Source organism: Leishmania donovani, chromosome 17 (genome assembly GCF_000227135.1).
Source record: "Leishmania donovani BPK282A1 complete genome, chromosome 17".
Classification (NCBI taxonomy): domain Eukaryota; phylum Euglenozoa; class Kinetoplastea; order Trypanosomatida; family Trypanosomatidae; genus Leishmania; species Leishmania donovani.
Window position 1 is genome coordinate 506,052 of NC_018244.1, and position 17,130 is coordinate 523,181.

General features: G+C 62.7%; 4 protein-coding genes across 4 annotated transcripts; all 4 read left to right on the top strand.

Moving 5' to 3' along the window:
- Positions 1-1,011: 1,011 nt before the first annotated feature.
- Positions 1,012-3,393, top strand: LDBPK_171160 (hydrolase-like protein; the record flags this gene model as incomplete). The annotated part of the gene is made up of 1 exon (XM_003859923.1): positions 1,012-3,393. One exon carries the CDS (start codon positions 1,012-1,014, stop codon positions 3,391-3,393), a length of 2,382 nt encoding a protein of 793 aa, XP_003859971.1.
- A 2,053-nt stretch (positions 3,394-5,446) lies between these two features.
- LDBPK_171170 (hypothetical protein, conserved) lies at positions 5,447-7,033 on the top strand (the record flags this gene model as incomplete). The annotated part of the gene is made up of 1 exon (XM_003859924.1): positions 5,447-7,033. One exon carries the CDS (start codon positions 5,447-5,449, stop codon positions 7,031-7,033), a length of 1,587 nt encoding a protein of 528 aa, XP_003859972.1.
- A 2,261-nt stretch (positions 7,034-9,294) lies between these two features.
- On the top strand, positions 9,295-11,526 carry LDBPK_171180 (hypothetical protein, unknown function; the record flags this gene model as incomplete). Its single annotated transcript, XM_003859925.1, has 1 exon — positions 9,295-11,526. The coding sequence occupies one exon, from the start codon at positions 9,295-9,297 to the stop codon at positions 11,524-11,526; it is 2,232 nt and encodes a 743-aa protein (XP_003859973.1).
- Positions 11,527-15,369: 3,843 nt separating this feature from the next.
- On the top strand, positions 15,370-17,109 carry LDBPK_171190 (ubiquitin hydrolase, putative; the record flags this gene model as incomplete). The annotated part of the gene is made up of 1 exon (XM_003859926.1): positions 15,370-17,109. The coding sequence occupies one exon, from the start codon at positions 15,370-15,372 to the stop codon at positions 17,107-17,109; it is 1,740 nt and encodes a 579-aa protein (XP_003859974.1).
- Positions 17,110-17,130: the final 21 nt, after the last annotated feature.

The window sequence follows — 17,130 nt, forward strand, 5'->3', positions numbered from 1 at the left end:
GTGCGTGAAGCGAGCGACACAGCATGCCGCCACGACGAGCACGCGATGAGGGCACGGCCCCGCCGACCGTGTAAGCTCCTTTCCTTTTTGTTTTCTTGTCTGCTGGAGCTGCGGCTCCCCTTCATTTGCATGGCGCCTCTGCCATCGCTGCTGTTCTCAGGGGCGATCCCCACACCGTCATGCAGCCAATGCGGAGCCACATCACTCCGTGACTCGCCGTCCATACGTGATTCTACACCCCGCTACATAAATTTCAGCGAAACTCTCGCAGATGGGCCGAACCGTTATCCTGCACGCCAAACGCGAAGGGGCACAGCGGGCGGCACGGGGAGCTGAGACCAGAGGCTGGAAGCAGAGGTGGTTCCGTATTCTTGTCAATACGCAAGCAGCGTCATATACGCGTAGCCGATGCTCTTGAATGGTGCGCCCTCTGCGCCTGTCGGTATGACCACGGCGTTTACGTCACGATGGCACATACACCGCCCCAGAAGTCGGATCGACGGCGACGAACAACATGCCGACTCGCTGAATGCCCTCGGGTACCCCTCTCTCTCTCTCGCCTCTTCCCTTCGTATCTCTCCTTCCCCGCCTTTCCTACGCTGTCGACGAACAGGAAGCGTTCGCCGCTCCCGCTGCCGCATTCTCTTCGCTTCTGAGGTCTGCGCGCGCCTGCCTTTCTCACCCTCCGGTGTGGGCGCGCATCTCTTGTGCTCTCTGGTTTCGTTTCTTTTTGTTGCTCGTGTGCGGTGCCTGTACAACGCGCATCGCTGTGGTTCCGCGTGTCGCCGCCGCCGGCGTCTCGTTTCCCCACTTTTCCGCTGCACGGGCTTGTGTGCTTTTACTGTGCGCCGCCTTGTGCGCTTCTTTCTTTAGTGCCCTTTGCAGTGACCCACCACTCCTCCCCCCTCCCTCTCCCTTTCCCCTGCCGCACTTTTCTGACTTTCTAACCCTTTCCGTCTGCGCGCGTCACCGTTTGCGTAGTTGTGCGAAGGTGGTAGCGTTCAAGCTCACATGTCTGGCACGACGCTGTCTGCAGGAGTGCCGGGGCAGTCGGAAGGCGCGGCAAATCCTCATTCATCTTCCTTGCACGCTCCTCGCAGCGATGCAGGCGCCTCGGGTGGCGTGGCTGCTGCCGCCGCCACCGCCACTGTCGGCTCAGCCTGCCCAGGCGGGGAGCCACGGAAGCGGAGGCCACCGCGCGTTCCGCGTACACCAGAGATGGTGGTGAGAGTGCGCGACTGCCCCGCTTCCCATATGCAAATCGAAATCTGCTACCAGTGCTTCGGCAACCCCGATGATGGGCTGCCGGCGGTGCTGCTGATTGGCGGCCTCAACATGCAGCTCACCGCGTGGGATGAGTCCTTCTGCGAATCTCTTGTGCGCGCCGGCTTCTATGTGATCCGCTACGACAACCGCGATATCGGGTACTCCACCAAGATCGAAAACTGCGGTAAGATCAAGGCGCCGATGCTGCTGCTGCCCGGCCGCGCGGCCAAGTGGCTCGGCGAGGAGCTTCCTTATCAGCTGGAGGACATGGCGGCAGACGCTTGGGCGCTACTCGATGCACTGCACATCCCATGCGCGCACTTATTCGGCATCAGCATGGGCGGAATGATTGCGCAGCTGGCGGCGCTACAGGCGCCGGAGCGGACGATTAGTCTCACGAGTGTCATGTCGTCGACGAACGCGCCGGACCTTCCGCAGCCGGAGCTGTGGGTGAAACTTTGGATGCTGCGCCGACCGCCGCGCAACTGCACCGTCGATGAGTTGCTGGAGTTCCGCGTCCACTCGCTGCGCCACCTCCTCCGCTACGCCTTGCCCCCCGACGGCGAGTACCTGAAGAGGCGGTTCTTGATGTCGCTGCGGCGTAGCTCCTACGCGGCCGGGTTAGTGCGGCAGGCCGCCGCGATCCGTCGCGCCGCCGGGCGCGATGCACTGCTGCAGCAACTGCACGTCCCCGCCCTTGTCGTTCATGGTGTGCATGATGTTGTGGTGCCACCGATGAGCGGCTATCGGACGGCGACGATGTTGCCGTATGCGCGGCTGCTCGTGCTGAAAAGCATGGGCCACTATTTCCATCCGGCCTTCTTTTCGACCATCATCGCTGCATTTGTGGACATGGCCGCCTCGACAGATCCTGCGAAGCGATACCTGCGGCCGGCGCTGCCTTCCGCGAGTGCGCAGGAGCTGCCGATAACGGGCGGCGATAGCGCCGACGACCGGGGCGCGAGGGGGAAGTCAGCATCCGTGGAAGAGTTGGGCGCTGGCGATTACGAGGACGAGCCCTCTGGCGAGCCAGGCGACGCTATAGATCCGAAGACGCGCATGATGGCGTCACTGGGCGAATACATTGTTCCGGTCGTCGCAGATGCTGAGTCTCCGATTGGAAAGGCGGTCTGCCGGTCAGTCATGGTGGCCATACCGGGTGGCAACAGCAACCCAGCCGTGCCGGAGGCCGTCATAGTGGAGAACCTTTTTCAGCGTGATCCCTACGCAACGGTGAGCGTGCCGACACCAGCCATCGCGAAGCGGCCAGTGCCGTCGTCATCGCCCCAGTCCACAAAACAGCGGGCCGCAACTGCGGTATCCACTGGTGACGGGCTGATGATCGCTTCGTTGCAGGATGCCAGAAGGAAAGTGCAGTCGTCGTCGTCTCGTGCTGCCAAGCTGCGCTCATCTCCTCCGCCATCACGCATGGAAGGCGCTAAGCCGTTTGTGTCGTGCAGCCCCTCGCGCTGGCATGAGTTGGAGCCGTTCCCTCAGCGCAGGGCTGCTGCTGCTGCTGTGGGCGGAGCTGGCACAGCGGAGCTCAGCGGAGGTGGGCGTCCTTCGGCTAAGAAGACGGCGACAGGGCTCCCCGGCTCTTCCTCGTCAGCATCCTCCTCGGCAGCTGCCCTGGCTGTGGAGACGCCCGCTTGCTCGGCCGGTAAAGGTGCCGGGGTGGCTGAGGCGCCGCTGTGGCAGCGATTTCCTCGCTTCCATCCCGTGGTGGTGGGAGTCACTGTGGAGGAGTACCTGCGCATGCACCCGACAGCGCAAAAGGGTAGCGGCATTACACCCGCCACTGCTGCGGGCAGCACGGTGGCTGCCGGAGCTGGAAGGGCGAGCGAGACGGCTGCAGCCGTCCAGGCAAACGCCGACGCGACACTCTCCGTTACCGCGGCGAATGGGGCAGCGGCGCCTCGTGATGCGGTTTCGGCAGCTTCACCGATGGTGCCTGCTGTTTCGGTCACCGGAGGCGGTGTGGGAACAGTCAAAGCAGCGCATGGTGAGTCAGCTTCCCACTCCCCCGCGTCCAGCGTCCCATCGGAGGAGCGACGCGCTGATGAAGCCTTCTTGCACTCCGAGGCGCCGCAAGACGTTGTCAAGGCATCCTCCTTCACTTCCCTGTGAGAGCGACGGTGGAGGGGGATGGGGTAGGGGAAGTGATTCACTAGAAAGAGCGATATCTTTGTGAGAAGGAGGGGGAGGGAGGGCGTGACGTACGCGCAACATGCGTGTGTTAAGTCGCCCGTTCGCGCAGCTGCGATGGCCTATCTGAAATCGAACGTACGAAAAAAAAAACGTCGCACACGCACCCGACTCCGTACTCTTGGATGCTGCGCACGAAGGAGGAAAAGGACGACAGGCCTCATGACCATACTCCCCCTTTCCTCTAATGACATGTGCACACTATCTGCTGTTCGATCGCTCTTTCTCTCTCTGTGTGTGTGTGTGTGAGCTGATAACGCATCAAAGAGCACTACGAGAGTGAGAGACACAATACCAGGAAGAGCAGGAAAATAACAGCGACGGGCGAGGACGCACAGCAGGAGGGACCCACCACTCAGCTCCGATGGTGCATAAGAATCAAGGCCAGCCTCGAGCTCAACCGCTGCCGAGTGGCAAACTGCGCATCGCCTGGGGGCTGATGCCACAATATGCACAGGAGATGCGAGGCAAAGAGAAACAAAATAACAGCTTGCTGTGCGCGCGCGTGCGCTCATGCCTCTTGAGACGCTTCGTCCTTCGTGTGCAACGTGTTGCAGGTTCGGTGCGTCTTCACAGCTTCTCCGCCATTCGTTCCCCCTTTTCTTCTCTCTCTTTCCTGTGCTCACGTCTGTGATGGGTGCTGGCACTCGCTTGTCCCTGATACGCCGATGCATGCGATTGGCCCTCGCATGGTTGCGTGTGCGTGCGCAGCGGTGGTCGTGTGCCTCCCTCGGGTATGCCTCCCACCATCAACACCAACTCCCTCATTCAGTTCAATCGGACATGCATTGCCGCTGTCCGCTTCTCTCGTTTTCCTCTTCTCCTCTCTTGATAGCCACACTTCCGCGCGTTCTTGTCGTTGAGCTTGTGCGCGCGTGTGCCGCTGCTTCCCTTAGTCTTTGTCCCCCCCCCCGGCTATACCCGCTCGCCCGCCCCTCGCTTTCCTTGCTGCCGCTGCCGCCGCTTTTTCGACCGCCCAAGCGGCCAGTGTGGTGCTCGCGCCTCCCCGGGCCCACTGCCAAACACCGAAAACAGTGACACGTTTTCGGTCTTTTCTTTCGCCTCCTTTTTTTTAGTGCACCCCACCCTCTCTGGCCTCCGTACGCTCCGCGACTTCTTCGCACCCACCCTTTCCTTCTCTCGTGCGTCTGCCTACCCAAACACCACGCCGCACGCCTTCATCTCTGTGTGCGTCCGTCAACAGAGAAACAGCCACGGACAAAGAAGAGGCGAGCAACGACGACGACGACGGAGGTGCAGTTGGTTCATGTAAGGGGGTGAGGGAATGAATGCCAACGGTGACGATGCAGACAACGCCGCGGCGCCTAGTCAAGGTCCGCGTCGCGTCGAAGCGCAGCATGCCTGGCGGGGTGCGGTGCCCACAGATGCAAGGAGATCGGATGCCTCAGCGGCGTTGCTAAAGACAATACCAGAATCGATGGCGGCTGTTCTGTCCCCGCCAGCGCTCGTGCCGCTGCCAGCAACGGCGGCAAGTGCAAGCTCGCCGGAGATGGGCACGATTGCAGCCTTCTTTCCTCAGTCTACAGCGCCCCCCTCCGGCGTCTCGGACCGCGAAGCGGATGATAGTGGCGAGAGCAGCGCTATCGCTAGCGCTGCAACGCCGCAGCGAAGGCGAACAGGCACCCAGGAGTGTGCCCTCAATGCTGGCCACCGCGGCGGCTCCTCTGACCCATCGCACCGCGCACCGCGCGCCCTCTCAGCTGGCAGGACGCCACAGCAACTCTTGCCCAACTCGGAGAGCGGCAGGGACCTCTCCTTCATGCCCACTAGCGGTGATGCCATTCCGGCTTTCAGAGCTTGCCCAGGCACGGCCAGCTGCTGTGCTGGCCCGGTCACTGGGCCACTGGAAATCCTCTCTGCATCTACTGCGCTGACAAAACTAGGGTCTGCCTCAACGCCCCCTTTAACATCGAGATCGTTGCTCTCCGCGCTGCACATCGTGAACGCGTCCACGATGCCTGACACCCCTCTCAGCGACACACGTGCCCACCACGACACGGCTGTGGAGGGCACGCCACCGATAGCGCCGGCAGTCCACGTTAACGGGCGGCCAGCAACACCACAGCATAATCAGGAGCGGCATCAGCGACCATTCCACACAGCCGATCCGCAGCCTACGGCACCGGATGCGGGCGCCGCAGGGGCGGCGATGCCTGACACGCCAGGTCAATGGCGGCTATCGCAGATGCAGTACCCAGGCCTGCATCTAGAGCAGCGCCCCAGCCGCTTCCTCACATCGACTCATAATGTAGATGCCGCCGTGCCTCGGATGACGGACCACATGCTCGTCAACGCGGAGTTTTCCGCCATGCAACTCCTGCCGGAGCGACGGGTCGAGTTGCCGAGCCGCGACACGGAAGCCGGTGGCGGTGTCGGCCGAACCGGCCCCGAAGCGCACCTACAGCAGCGAGCAATTCGCAATTCGGAGTCGGAGGCAGGCATTGGCTGGCACGATGCTGCCCATCTCACGCCCCTCTTCCGCGCCATTCCACCGGTGACTAGCACGTCATTGACAGGGGCTGCGTTTCTGCAGCAGGTGCGCATCGCCACCTCTGAGGAGCGTCGCGTGCGTCTTTTGTTCCACACTCGGCCGCGTATCCGGCTGAGGGATCGTCCGCGGATTGTGACGAACCCGGTGCTCGACCGGCCAGGGTGGGTGCAGCCGCTGTGCTACCCTACTCTCTGGATACCGTGCATGCGCAACACCATCTACTCGATACCGCTAAGCACAGTGATGCGGGCGCCATGGGAGACGGACTTCTTCGGTTCAGCGCAGCCAAGCGTTGCGTTCTCGGCTTCCGAGACGTCGGTGCTGCCCGGCGAGCAGCCGCGACCCGACTTCAGCGGGGCTGCCCACGGCGGGTCGCGCGCATTGGGCGCCCCGCTGACGACCGCCATGCCGACTGCCCCAGCTTTCTACCACGTACCCATCACGGCGCCGCGGCTAGCGCAGTCAAGTGCGCACAATCACCGTGCTGATAGTGAGCTCCTTCTTCACCGTATGCCAGCCCCGCCGTCGTTGAACCCGCTGAGCGGCATCGGTGAACGCGCAGCGGCAAACTCGCACGGCGAGCTGCTCATCTCCAGCATCGAGACGGCCAGCCGGCCGGTGCGGTTCGCCCACAATTGTAGTCACCTGCTGTACCGCTGCTTCTGTGTGCGGTGCGCCATCGCTTCCCAGATGCAGGCGCTGCAGGCGGACGCCGAGATACGCGGCGCTAAGATGACACTGTTTCCGTCCTGCACCTGTCTGGGGGTGGAGTCCGAGTCGCACACCGAAATCTTGTCCACGCTGTGTCTCCTCGACCTCTTCACGCTGGGCGCTCCGTTTGGTTGCTGCTGCTATCATGGACTTGGCTCCGCCTTGTACGGGTGGCACCTGCGCTACATGCTGCGTGCGCGGTATCGCATCTTCGCGTGGACTTCAATTGACCTACTCATCATGTGCTGCATCCCTGGCCTTGCGCTGGATCAGCAGGGGGCGGAGCTGTTGCTCAACGGCACGCCCGAGGCCACCGTAGGACTGCAGTTTATGGCTTAGTGGGCCCTAGGAGGGGGGGGGGGGCGAAGCGCGAGCGGGCGCAATCATGCCCTGCTTCTCACTCCCCCCTCCTCTCGTGCAGTGCGCACCTGTACACATGCATGCGTGTGACCATCGAGAGGTGCGGCTCACCCTCGAATAAGACAACGACATGTGTGCAGTTCGGCGGTGTCGCGCAGGATAATGAACGTATACATACGCGTGCGCGCGTGTTGGATGCTTTTTGATGGATTTGGCATCCCTTGGCGCCAGTGAGCGCATTGAAATGATAGCGCGGAGAAGAGAAGCGCCGTGATAAGGGTTTGAGGGAGGGGGAGGGGTGGTGGTCGTGGTGGGGGTGGTGCGTACTCAGACGTAAGGGTGATGTGTGTGCATTTCCGCCAGCACTTCCCTCATATCTCTCTCATGTCTGCCTCCCGCGCTTTTTCTTCCTCTCCAAGTGTGTGGGGGCTGGATGGAGGCACTGTCTAGGCCGTCGCCCTGGCTGGGTATTGCGCGGCACCCCAACACACCCCAACGCGGCTTTTTGCTTCCGTCTGTCTGTCTGCTTGTATGTATGTATATCATCTGTGCGTTGTTGCACGCTCGGTTCTGGTTTCTGCCGTTGCCGATTCTCGCCGTCTTCGGCCATGGATGCGCTGGTGTGTGGCGGATGTCCTCATGGCGCGTTGTTTCTTGTACGCCTGATCATGCTTTCCTTTGTGCTCGCGTGTGCTTTTTCTCGTGTTCGCTGTCGTACACGCGTAGCTGCGCGTTCTTTCTTATTTTGCTCATGTGCAGATGCATGCGCATGTGCGCGTGGGCCTGTGTCTGTCGGCGGGCCCGCGACCTGTGCTGGCCTTTGTCGGCCCCTCCCTTTCCGAACTTGCACACTATGTAATAAGCTTTTCCTTCTCCCCTCTATGCATGTGTGTGTGTGCGCTTCTTTTTCACGTTTTCGTTGCGGTTGCACCGCTGCCTCCCCCTCCCCCTCCACACACACACACACACACACATGCCCTACGCCCCACCTCTTCGGTGTTGCTCTCTCTCGCTGACGCACACAGACAGACACATACACACACTCACACACACTGCGCGCGCGCACACACAAACACACACACCGCTGCGGACGCATCTCTCCCCCCTTTTCCTTTCGCCGGGCTCACATGATTGGCGTAGCGTGTAGTGCGCTGTATGTAAATATGTTGCATGTGTGGCGCATGTCGCACCTCCTTCACCTGGGTTCCCGCGCCCTCCTTCCCCACGCCTTTTATGGACTTCTCTCGGCTCCGCTGTCGGTCGCCGCTTCGTTGTTGTCACCCGTATCGCGCCTCTGCTCGTCGCCGTCTCGTTGACCATCTCTACTCGGCGTTTCTTCTTTGTTGTGTGCGCGGCTTGCGTCCCTCCTGTGGGCTCTTTCAGTAAACCGGCTCGCATACGCCGCACACACGCACACATGTGCGTGCACGCGAGCAGCTGTCGCAGCCCGCGCCCTTTCTACTGCTCCGCGTGCGCCCTTTGACCTTTCCCCCTCTCCTTCTTCTCCCTCTCTGCCTTTGGTGAGTCGCGCGGAGCTGCCTCTCCATGGGCGTCATGGAGCCACACCACTCCTCCTTCTCTGTCTTTGGCTGCTTCGCACACCCCCTTTCTCTGTTCGTTGCAAGGCCGCCAGGAGTTTCGACGATGGCGCGGCAGAGAAGGGGTGGTGAGGATTACGGCTACCGACTGACACAGGAGGAGACGCGGGATTGGCGAACTTGCGTTGAAAGAAGTTAGCGAGCACGGTGCGCAGGGAGCGGGATGGGGCCTGCTTCCTGCTCAGAAGGCGTGCTCACATGAACGCAACATACCACGCGCCACCACACCTACTTGCGAAACGAAGAAAGAAGGTAACAGAATCGGACACTGCATGTCTGCGCGCATACATTTTCTTCACTGTGTACAACCACACTATGTGCAGCTGGCTGTCACTGCCGCCCCCCCCCCCCCTACCCGGTGCTTTCCGCAAGTGAGGGCTCATGAAAAGCGTATCCCTGTGCGCCGTGCGAATGGCCAGAGGGAAGACATAAGCAAGACTCTATGACGGTGGGCACGTGTGGCGACCTGGAGCAACAGAAAATGTGCAGAGGGTGCGGACACGCGGGCCTGCTGATGAGCATCCTTTTCTTTCACCCCATCTTTACTTTTTCCCGCCTCCGCATTCCCGACGCGCCAATGACTACACCCGCAGACACAGAGACACCCAACAGCCGCACGCACGCGCACGCACGCAGCCGAGCATGCTCTTCTCTGCGACTCGTCAGCTGCTTGCCCTGCGCGCCAAGCAGCGCGCAACACGGGCAGCTGTGTTGGAGCAGATGGCGGCCTACGAGGCCGCCAGGCACGCGTACGAAACCGCGCAGCGTCAGGAGGCAGAGCTGCGAGCGATGTTGCGCGCCGCGGAGGCGCGCACGACACAGCTGCTCCAAGACTTTGACGATGCGGAGGCCCAACTGCGCAAAACCACGACCGACCTCAGCCACAATCAGTTTCTCTGTCACTCTCTTGAGAGTCGCATCGCAGAACATGTCAGGTGCCAGCGCTCGGCTGTGCTGCTGCTGGCTCCGCCATCTTCGTCGATATCGCAGTCATCAGCACCGCCACGGCTGTGCCACATGGATCCCTACAGTCTCTTGCACACGCCCACGGGTGAGGCCTTTACGTACGACCTTGTCGAACTCAGCAGCTGTGCGTCGGCGGACCAGGCGGTGGGGATGCTCAGCGGTGGGGAGAGCGATGACGGTAGCGCGACGGAGGGCAGAAACGACGCGGCCGACGCGGCGGTTGGGAGGAGCAACGATGAAGGTGATGATATCGACGCAGAGGCGAACCAGCTTCCAAACAGCCCAAGCATCACGTCTCTCTTGACTGAAGCCGTCCGGGACGCGCTTCATGGCTATCACTACACACTCCTGTGCACGTCTTCCGGTGGCTGCCGCCTCTGCGCCCACGACGAAAATCTGACGAACAACGTGTGCCCAGGCACAGTGCCTTCAACCAGCGACGTGCCAGCCGCGGCACACGGACAGCCCAGCAAGCATTGGTGGACGTGCCAGCCGGCGAGCTTGTGTCTGCGCCTCCTTCAGCTCCTTCAGCGAGAAGCGGCGCGCAGTGGCATTCGTGCGCTCAGCATCACTGTCGCTGCCGGCTGCGTTGATGAGAGGGAAGCGGCACACATCCCTGGGTCAGGAGTCACGACAAGGACAGCGTCGGCCAAGGCGTCCCATCGTGCAGCTGTGGCGTGTGGCTGGACGGACCTGCTTCTGCCGGCAGCCGCGCGGCACCAGCAGGTGACCGTCTCCATGGAGGCTGCGCCATCACAAGAAGGCGAGGAGACGGCACTGCCATCGATGATGTCCGACGTGAGGGTTATGCGGGGAACGAGTGGCGGCAGCGCTGGAGTCGGTTCTTGGCTCGAAGCCGCTTGCACGCGTCCCAACGACCGCCACATTTTACTGCCGTCGACGCCTTGTGCAGCTGCGGCCAAGGGGGCTCCGCTGACAACGCATGCGCCCACCCTCGAAGGCGTGCCTGTAGGCTCCATCGAGGCGGCAGCGTTCTGGCTGCGGGAGGCCGGCCTCCTCTCCACACCGGACACCTCGAACATCCCCAAGGACAGGGCAGCGCTGCAATCCTCTACCGCGACTTCCACCGAGCACGTCGATGCGCAGGCGACGACTGCTGCTTCCTCTGTGGTGGTCCTCCTCGTGGGCGTGGACAGCCAGGACGCAACAGGCAAGCTGCACAGGAGCCTTCTGCGCGTCGTCAGCGACACTCACTTCGACCCGGGGTGCTTTGCCAGTGCCAGGCCGTTGCTGAAGAGCGGCCGCGGGGGCATCAATGCCGATCCTCCCGCATGCTGCTCTCCTTCGACGTTCGCACTGTACATGTCTCATGCCTTGGGGGCCGTTGCTCGCGCGGCCGCCGAAAAGACGCCGGATGCGCCGGACACAGGGCGGTCTGCCACACAGGTGAACGGCGAGCATGATGGCACTGCTGCGAGCTCTCCCGTTCCGATGCCGCTGCTGCAGCGAGCACAGGTGGCGCCCCTCGCTGCCTGCGAGATACGCGCTGCTGCTCAAAGTATCTCTTTGCAATGCCCCGCCGAGGTGTGTGCCGTCTCGGCCGCAGCTCGCGGATACGCCTCCTCGCGCTCTCAACTCGATGCGGCTTGGTCGCTCTGGGCGGCGCTGCTGCGACCTGTGTTTGGAGGCAACAGCAAGGCACTGTGGCTGCATTGCACGAGCGTTGGCGGGCGTGGCGGAGGCAGCAGAGGCACAGACGCCAGCATAGGCTTCCGTGACTCTGCAGAGAGCGCCTCTAGCCCCGGCGGCCCTCCTTCTCCGCCTGTTCCCCGCGACGATACAGCAGCGCTTCGGCTGAGCGCGCTTTTCTGCCGACTGGTGCGCCACGACGCCGTCGCCTCCGAGGTGTCCCCAGACCTGGCGCGTCTTGTGCGCGTCTGTCTGTGAGATGTCAGTGCTCGCCATCCACGCCATCCGTGCACGAACGCCCCGCCCATAGTCAGCCGGGAACACACGCCACCACGGCACGCCCTTGCGCACACCTCTTTCACACGGCCGCTGCCGTTTCAAGCGTCAGAGGCGTTGCCCTTCGCCTTGCTCTCTGCTAGAGGGGTCGTGCCTCCTCTCCTTTGCGGCGCGCACCCCCAGCAGCTTTTCAGCGTGCTACCGCCTCGGTGATGTGGTAGACCGCACCGCATAGACAAAACGACCCCGTAACACTCCTCGGCCGTGAGCGGGCTCGCGCTAGGAGGGATGCTGCGCTGGTGAACGCATCAGCGACGTGGGCAAGTAGACGTGCGAGTTTCTCTCTCGCGGGTGTGCGAGAGAGTGGGGCGCAGAGAGTTCAGACACCAGTTTTGCATGCCAGGAGGTGTTCGGACGGCAAACCCACACCCCTCGATCCCTCCTCTCCGGCCATCTCCATCTCCCGCTTCCCTTGATTGTGACATTGCAACCGACGGTTGCGACTACACAATTCGCCTCTCTGCGCACCTCTTCCATGGCCTGCTCCACTGCTTTCCTTCCTCTGCCCCTCCCCTCTCTCACCGTGTCTTCCTTTTCGCCGCCCCCCTCCCCCCGCTGCGAATCCTCGACTCTTCCATACGTGGTGCGGCTCCGTATTCGTGCTGCCGCATCAGCAGCACCGCCTTTCCCTCTCTCTGTCTCCGCTGCCACCAACCAGCACTGCCATCATCACCACACACGCGTGTCGGCTAGCGGCCTTCATACAGTTGGGCACGCGCACACGCACTCATAAGAGGCGACTGGCGCTCGTGCGTTCGTCAATCGAAGACGCTCGGTAACATAATACCTCCATACATTCCACCACCCTCTCTCTCTTTCTGCCCCCCCCCCCCACGCACCCACTCGCTTCCAACTCCCGCGAACGTCGGCCATTCTGCGCTCATCGCCGTTCAGAGGAGGGAACCGGGGCTGCGGGGCTGCGGCAGTGCGAACGAGAAGAAGCCTCACATGCTCTTGAGCGACACGATCATAGACCAAAGAGAATACGCGACGCGCAGTCCGCAGTGGCGGCTGGTCTCCCTCTTTACCTAAGTGTCTTCCGTCCATTTCTGCCGGCCCTCCCCTCTTATAGTGCTGTTTGGTTTTCCTGCTCCGTCTCTCCTCCCTCCCTCCTCCCTTCATCGGGACTTTGTACATGCCCACGCTCGTCCCCTTTCGCACCCTTGATATCATAGACATCGAGTAGTCGTTTCTCTCACTGCCCACTTCCTCCCTGCCCAACATTGCGTGTGTGTGTGTGTGGCTCCTATCGTATGTTGCTTGCTCTTTCCTCGTCGGTCGTGCGGCTCTTCTCTGTTATCACTGGAGCTGCGCGTCAGAGTCTTGTTGGCGCTTTCTCTGACCGTCTCTCCCACGCCAACGCACAAACACACGCGCGTAGGGGCGTGCGCTTCGTCGCGCAGCTGCAGGCCACTTCCTCCGACCTACACACCATTGCTTCGTAGTGCAGGTGGCGGGTGCGTGTTGCCGTCTCTGCCGGTCTGCTACGCGCGGTGAACGCCGTACTTCCCACCTGGGAGCGCCCCTCCCCTCCTCCACTCCGCCCCGCTGAGTCTTATGAGTCATGGTCGGCGTATGCTTGAGGCGCAGGCGCAGAAGGAGCGCACGTCCGGCACCTGCGAAGACGGCCGGCTGGACGACGGGCACCTGCGCAACGGCAGCCGCGCTTTGAACGACGACGGAACGCCGGTGCGACTTTCCCGCGGCGGCGCGCGCACAAGCGGTGACGACCGCGGCAGGGATGACGGACACGACGACGTCGCCCTCGTCTCCCCACCCCCTCGCCCAAGCGTGCGACTTGGATTCAACCGCGCTGGTGACGGTAGCAGGAGTGCCAGTAGCATTGCTACCGCAGCAGGCAGTGCGCTCGGGGCTACTGTAGCCGAAACTGCCAACCGCCAACAGCGAATCAGCGGCATCGGACCTTCTCCCGCTGCACCATTCTCCTGCGCTCGTCTGGCCGTGCCACGTCGACTACAGTCGTCGGACGTGGCAGAAGGCGTGCGCGTCAGCGCTGCTCGGCACATCGACGTGGACGCGGAGGAAGGGGAGAATGACGACAATGCCAGGAAGATGCGCGGCACTCTCGCGGAGGCTGCGGCAAGAGGCTCGCCGAGGCGGAAAGGAGGAGGCGGCCGAGACGATTCGCTTGCCGGTGGCGACTCTGCACAACGCCGCATATCTTCTGAGGCCCGCAGCCGCAGCCGCAGCCGCACGGGTGGCAGCGGCTACTCGTCTGCGAGCGGCTTGCGCTATCCTGTGTCTCGAGTGAACGCCTTGGCCGCGACTGCGACACTCTCAGCGGCTCCGCATGATCTACCAAGCCCTCTCAACCAAGGCCGTACCGGAAGCCGCTCACCGCCGCCGATGACGGCAGTGCAGAAGACATCGGCTTCTACTTCTTTATTTCGTCAGCCTCGCGCGACCCCTCTACCGGCGCCAATAACTGCCGCCGTTCTTCGCCCGAGCAACACGGAGTCTCGTGCAAGCCCAACGCTCGACACCGGCACGGCAACCGCGGTAACCCATGCTGCTCGTCAGCCACCGTCACTACGACAGGAGTCATCGTCGCGGAGCGCTGGCGGCCCAGGTTTCACGACGGCGATGGCATCATCAGCGAAGACTCCTCCGTTGCAGATGCTCATATCACCGGCGTCTCCTCCGTTACGGGCTGGGGTGTCGCCCCGCATGCTTCCACTGCACCCTACCAGGGCGGATGCCAGCAGCGCGTCCATGTTCCTCTCCCGTGCGGCCAGCGCAAGCACCGTCACCACTACGGTGGCCACGACTCCTTCCTCCTCGCAGGCGCAGCTTCCGCCGCCGGTCGGCTCGCAAGTGTCGCCCTATGAGCTGCAACAGCATCAGCCGTATCCGATGCCGCCCACGCCGTCGTCCACGGCTGCTGCAGTCATGCCATCCCGTTCCGTTGTGCATCACGATTTTGGCGATCTCGCTGGGGACGCCGTCGGGGAAGACCGCGCCGCAACAGAGGCGGAGCCGCACACTCTTCTTCGCTCTACCAAACCACTTTCTCAGAAAAGTGAGCCTACAGTGGCGACGGCTGGGTCTGAGTGGCAGTCAGCGCCACCGTCGCCTCTGCCGACAAGCGTTGAGCTGCTAGCCCGTCCCCGACTGCCGCTGCTTCCGGAGGCGACGTTGCCGTATGACGAAGTGGGTATCACCCCGTTGACGAACAGCGCGGACCGCCGCATCTATCCCTTCATGCGTGACTTCAGTGGCTTCCACAACACTGGCAACGATTGCTACGGCTGCAGCCTGCTGACGATGCTGCTGCGCAGTGAAGTGTTTCGTCGTGCGTTGCTCGGCTCGCCGCTCGTGTGCGCGATGCGGCGCTACGAGGCTCTCCTGACGGGTAAGTCGGAGCGGCGTGTGCTGTGGACGAGCGGGTACGTCAACACTGCAGCGGAGACGAAGGCGAAGAAGACGGCGGCGCGGAAGCGCACCCGGCCTGCTGGCTGGCCTGCCGATGACGGTGACGACGGTGGACAGACGGAGGAAGCGTCAGTTACGGGCGCCTGCGGCTTGCCTGACACCACGCCAAGAGTGCCGGCGGAAACGCTGGCGCATTCGCAGTACGTGTGGCGCCCCACTGCAGATGTCCAGCACACACTCGACGTTCTCGACACCTTCTCCCTGAGCGAGCTAGAGGATGCGCTAGAGGTGGATCTGGAGACTCAGCGCGTCCCCGCTACGCTGCATGGCGCGCTCGCCGCACTTGCACGAGCGCAGCGCTGGCGTGAACACATGACGACGCTCGTGAACATGCCGCGGATGCAGGCGGCGGAGCGGCAGCGCCTTCTGGAGACGAAGATCTACCACGATAACGATCGAGACTTTGACGGGCAGGTTTACACGCACGGTATTCGACTCAACGCCGTGGCCAACTTGTTTGATGGTGAGTTCTTTCTCGGTGATCAGGAGGATGCGCACGAGCTGTTCGTGTCGGTCATGGCGAAGCTGGAGACCGAGGCGGTGAAGTTTCAGCATCACTGCGATGAAGTACTCGAGCGCCGCTCCTCTGTCACCCCAACGGAGAGAAGCAGCGCGGAGGACGAAGTGGACGAGGAAGCGGAGCGGGAGGAGGGGAGGCCCAACAACGAAGGGGGGGCGAGCTTCGCGGAGAAGCGTCTGCTGCGCGGGGCTCACGCACCCTCCGCCTTCTCCATGAGGCCATCGGACGTTCCGGCTGCTGCCAGCCCCAGTAAACCACACCGCCTGTCTGTCTCCACAACCGCGGGGGAGGTGTGGATCAACACGCTTGTGCAGACGCGACTCCTCAACATCATTCGATGCCGCACCGCCGAGTGCCACCACGAGATCGTCACAGACGAGGTCTGCGTGAACCTCTCCGTGCACATTCCAGAGGAGCCCCTGACATCTCCGCCACCAGCGCTGCCTCTGCCGCCACAGTCGTGCTTCCCCGCGCAGCCGCCTCCGCTTTCGCCCACGCCCATCTTTCCCTCATCTTCGATTGCGGCGGCTGTGGCAGCCCCGCTGCCAGCTATGGATGGAGGAGGTGGCCGGTGCCGCTCCCTCGCGAACCTCTTGCACGAGTCCATGGCTTACGAAGCGCTGAACGAGTACCGGTGCGACTGTTGCGGCTCACGGACTTCTCAGTTTCAAGGCGGGTGCTTCTACACACGTCCGCCGCCGCTGCTGGTGCTACAGCTGAAGCGGTTCGCGACCCAGTTTGTGAACGGCACCATCATCATCCAGAAGAATGGCCGCCGTGTCGCGGTGGAGGACAAGCTGGTAATTCACGCGCTGCCCAGTGCAGGGGAGTGGCATGCGGGGCAGCGGCGACGGGGGCGGCAACACCGGCGCAGTCCGGACCCCGTGGAGCCCGTAGAGGTGACCGAGGCAGTGGAGGACGCGCGTGAGGGTGCGGAGTGCTGCCCCTACTACGACCCCGACAAGAAATGCTTCTCTGCCGCTCTGCAGGAGATCTGCGACGTGAGCGGGGGCGGTGGACTGGCAGGGCGGGATGGTTTGAAGGATGAAAAGCACGATAGCACGGGCGACGGCCTCCTCACGACCCTCGCTGCTGCAGCTCCTCCCTCTTCTCTTGTGCGGGCCATTCGGTGCCTTTACCGTCTGCGGAGCTGCGTCCTGCACCTCGGCCAAAGCCTCCACTACGGCCATTACGTGTCGGACTTTGCCGTCGACGGCGAGGAGGATGACGAGGAGGATGGCGAGGACGGGGAGACTGCCAGAGCGCGCCGCACGGCAGAGCAAGAGGCAGGTGTAAGGTCCACCTCTCAGGCGACACTGAATTCGTGCAGTGCTGTACGACGGCGCTGGCGCCGCGTGAACGACGAGCGGGTCGAGGTGCTCAGCGACGAAGTGGTGCAGGCCCGCCGTGCCGGCTGCTCCGACACGTACCTTCTTCTGTACGAAAAGGTCGCGGAGGAACGGGTGTGGTGCCCTGCCGAGGCAGTGCTGCCGACGCCTGTCTACCGCAGCTCCGAAGGGGGCAAGACGTGAGGCGAAGCGGGCGGGTGGTCG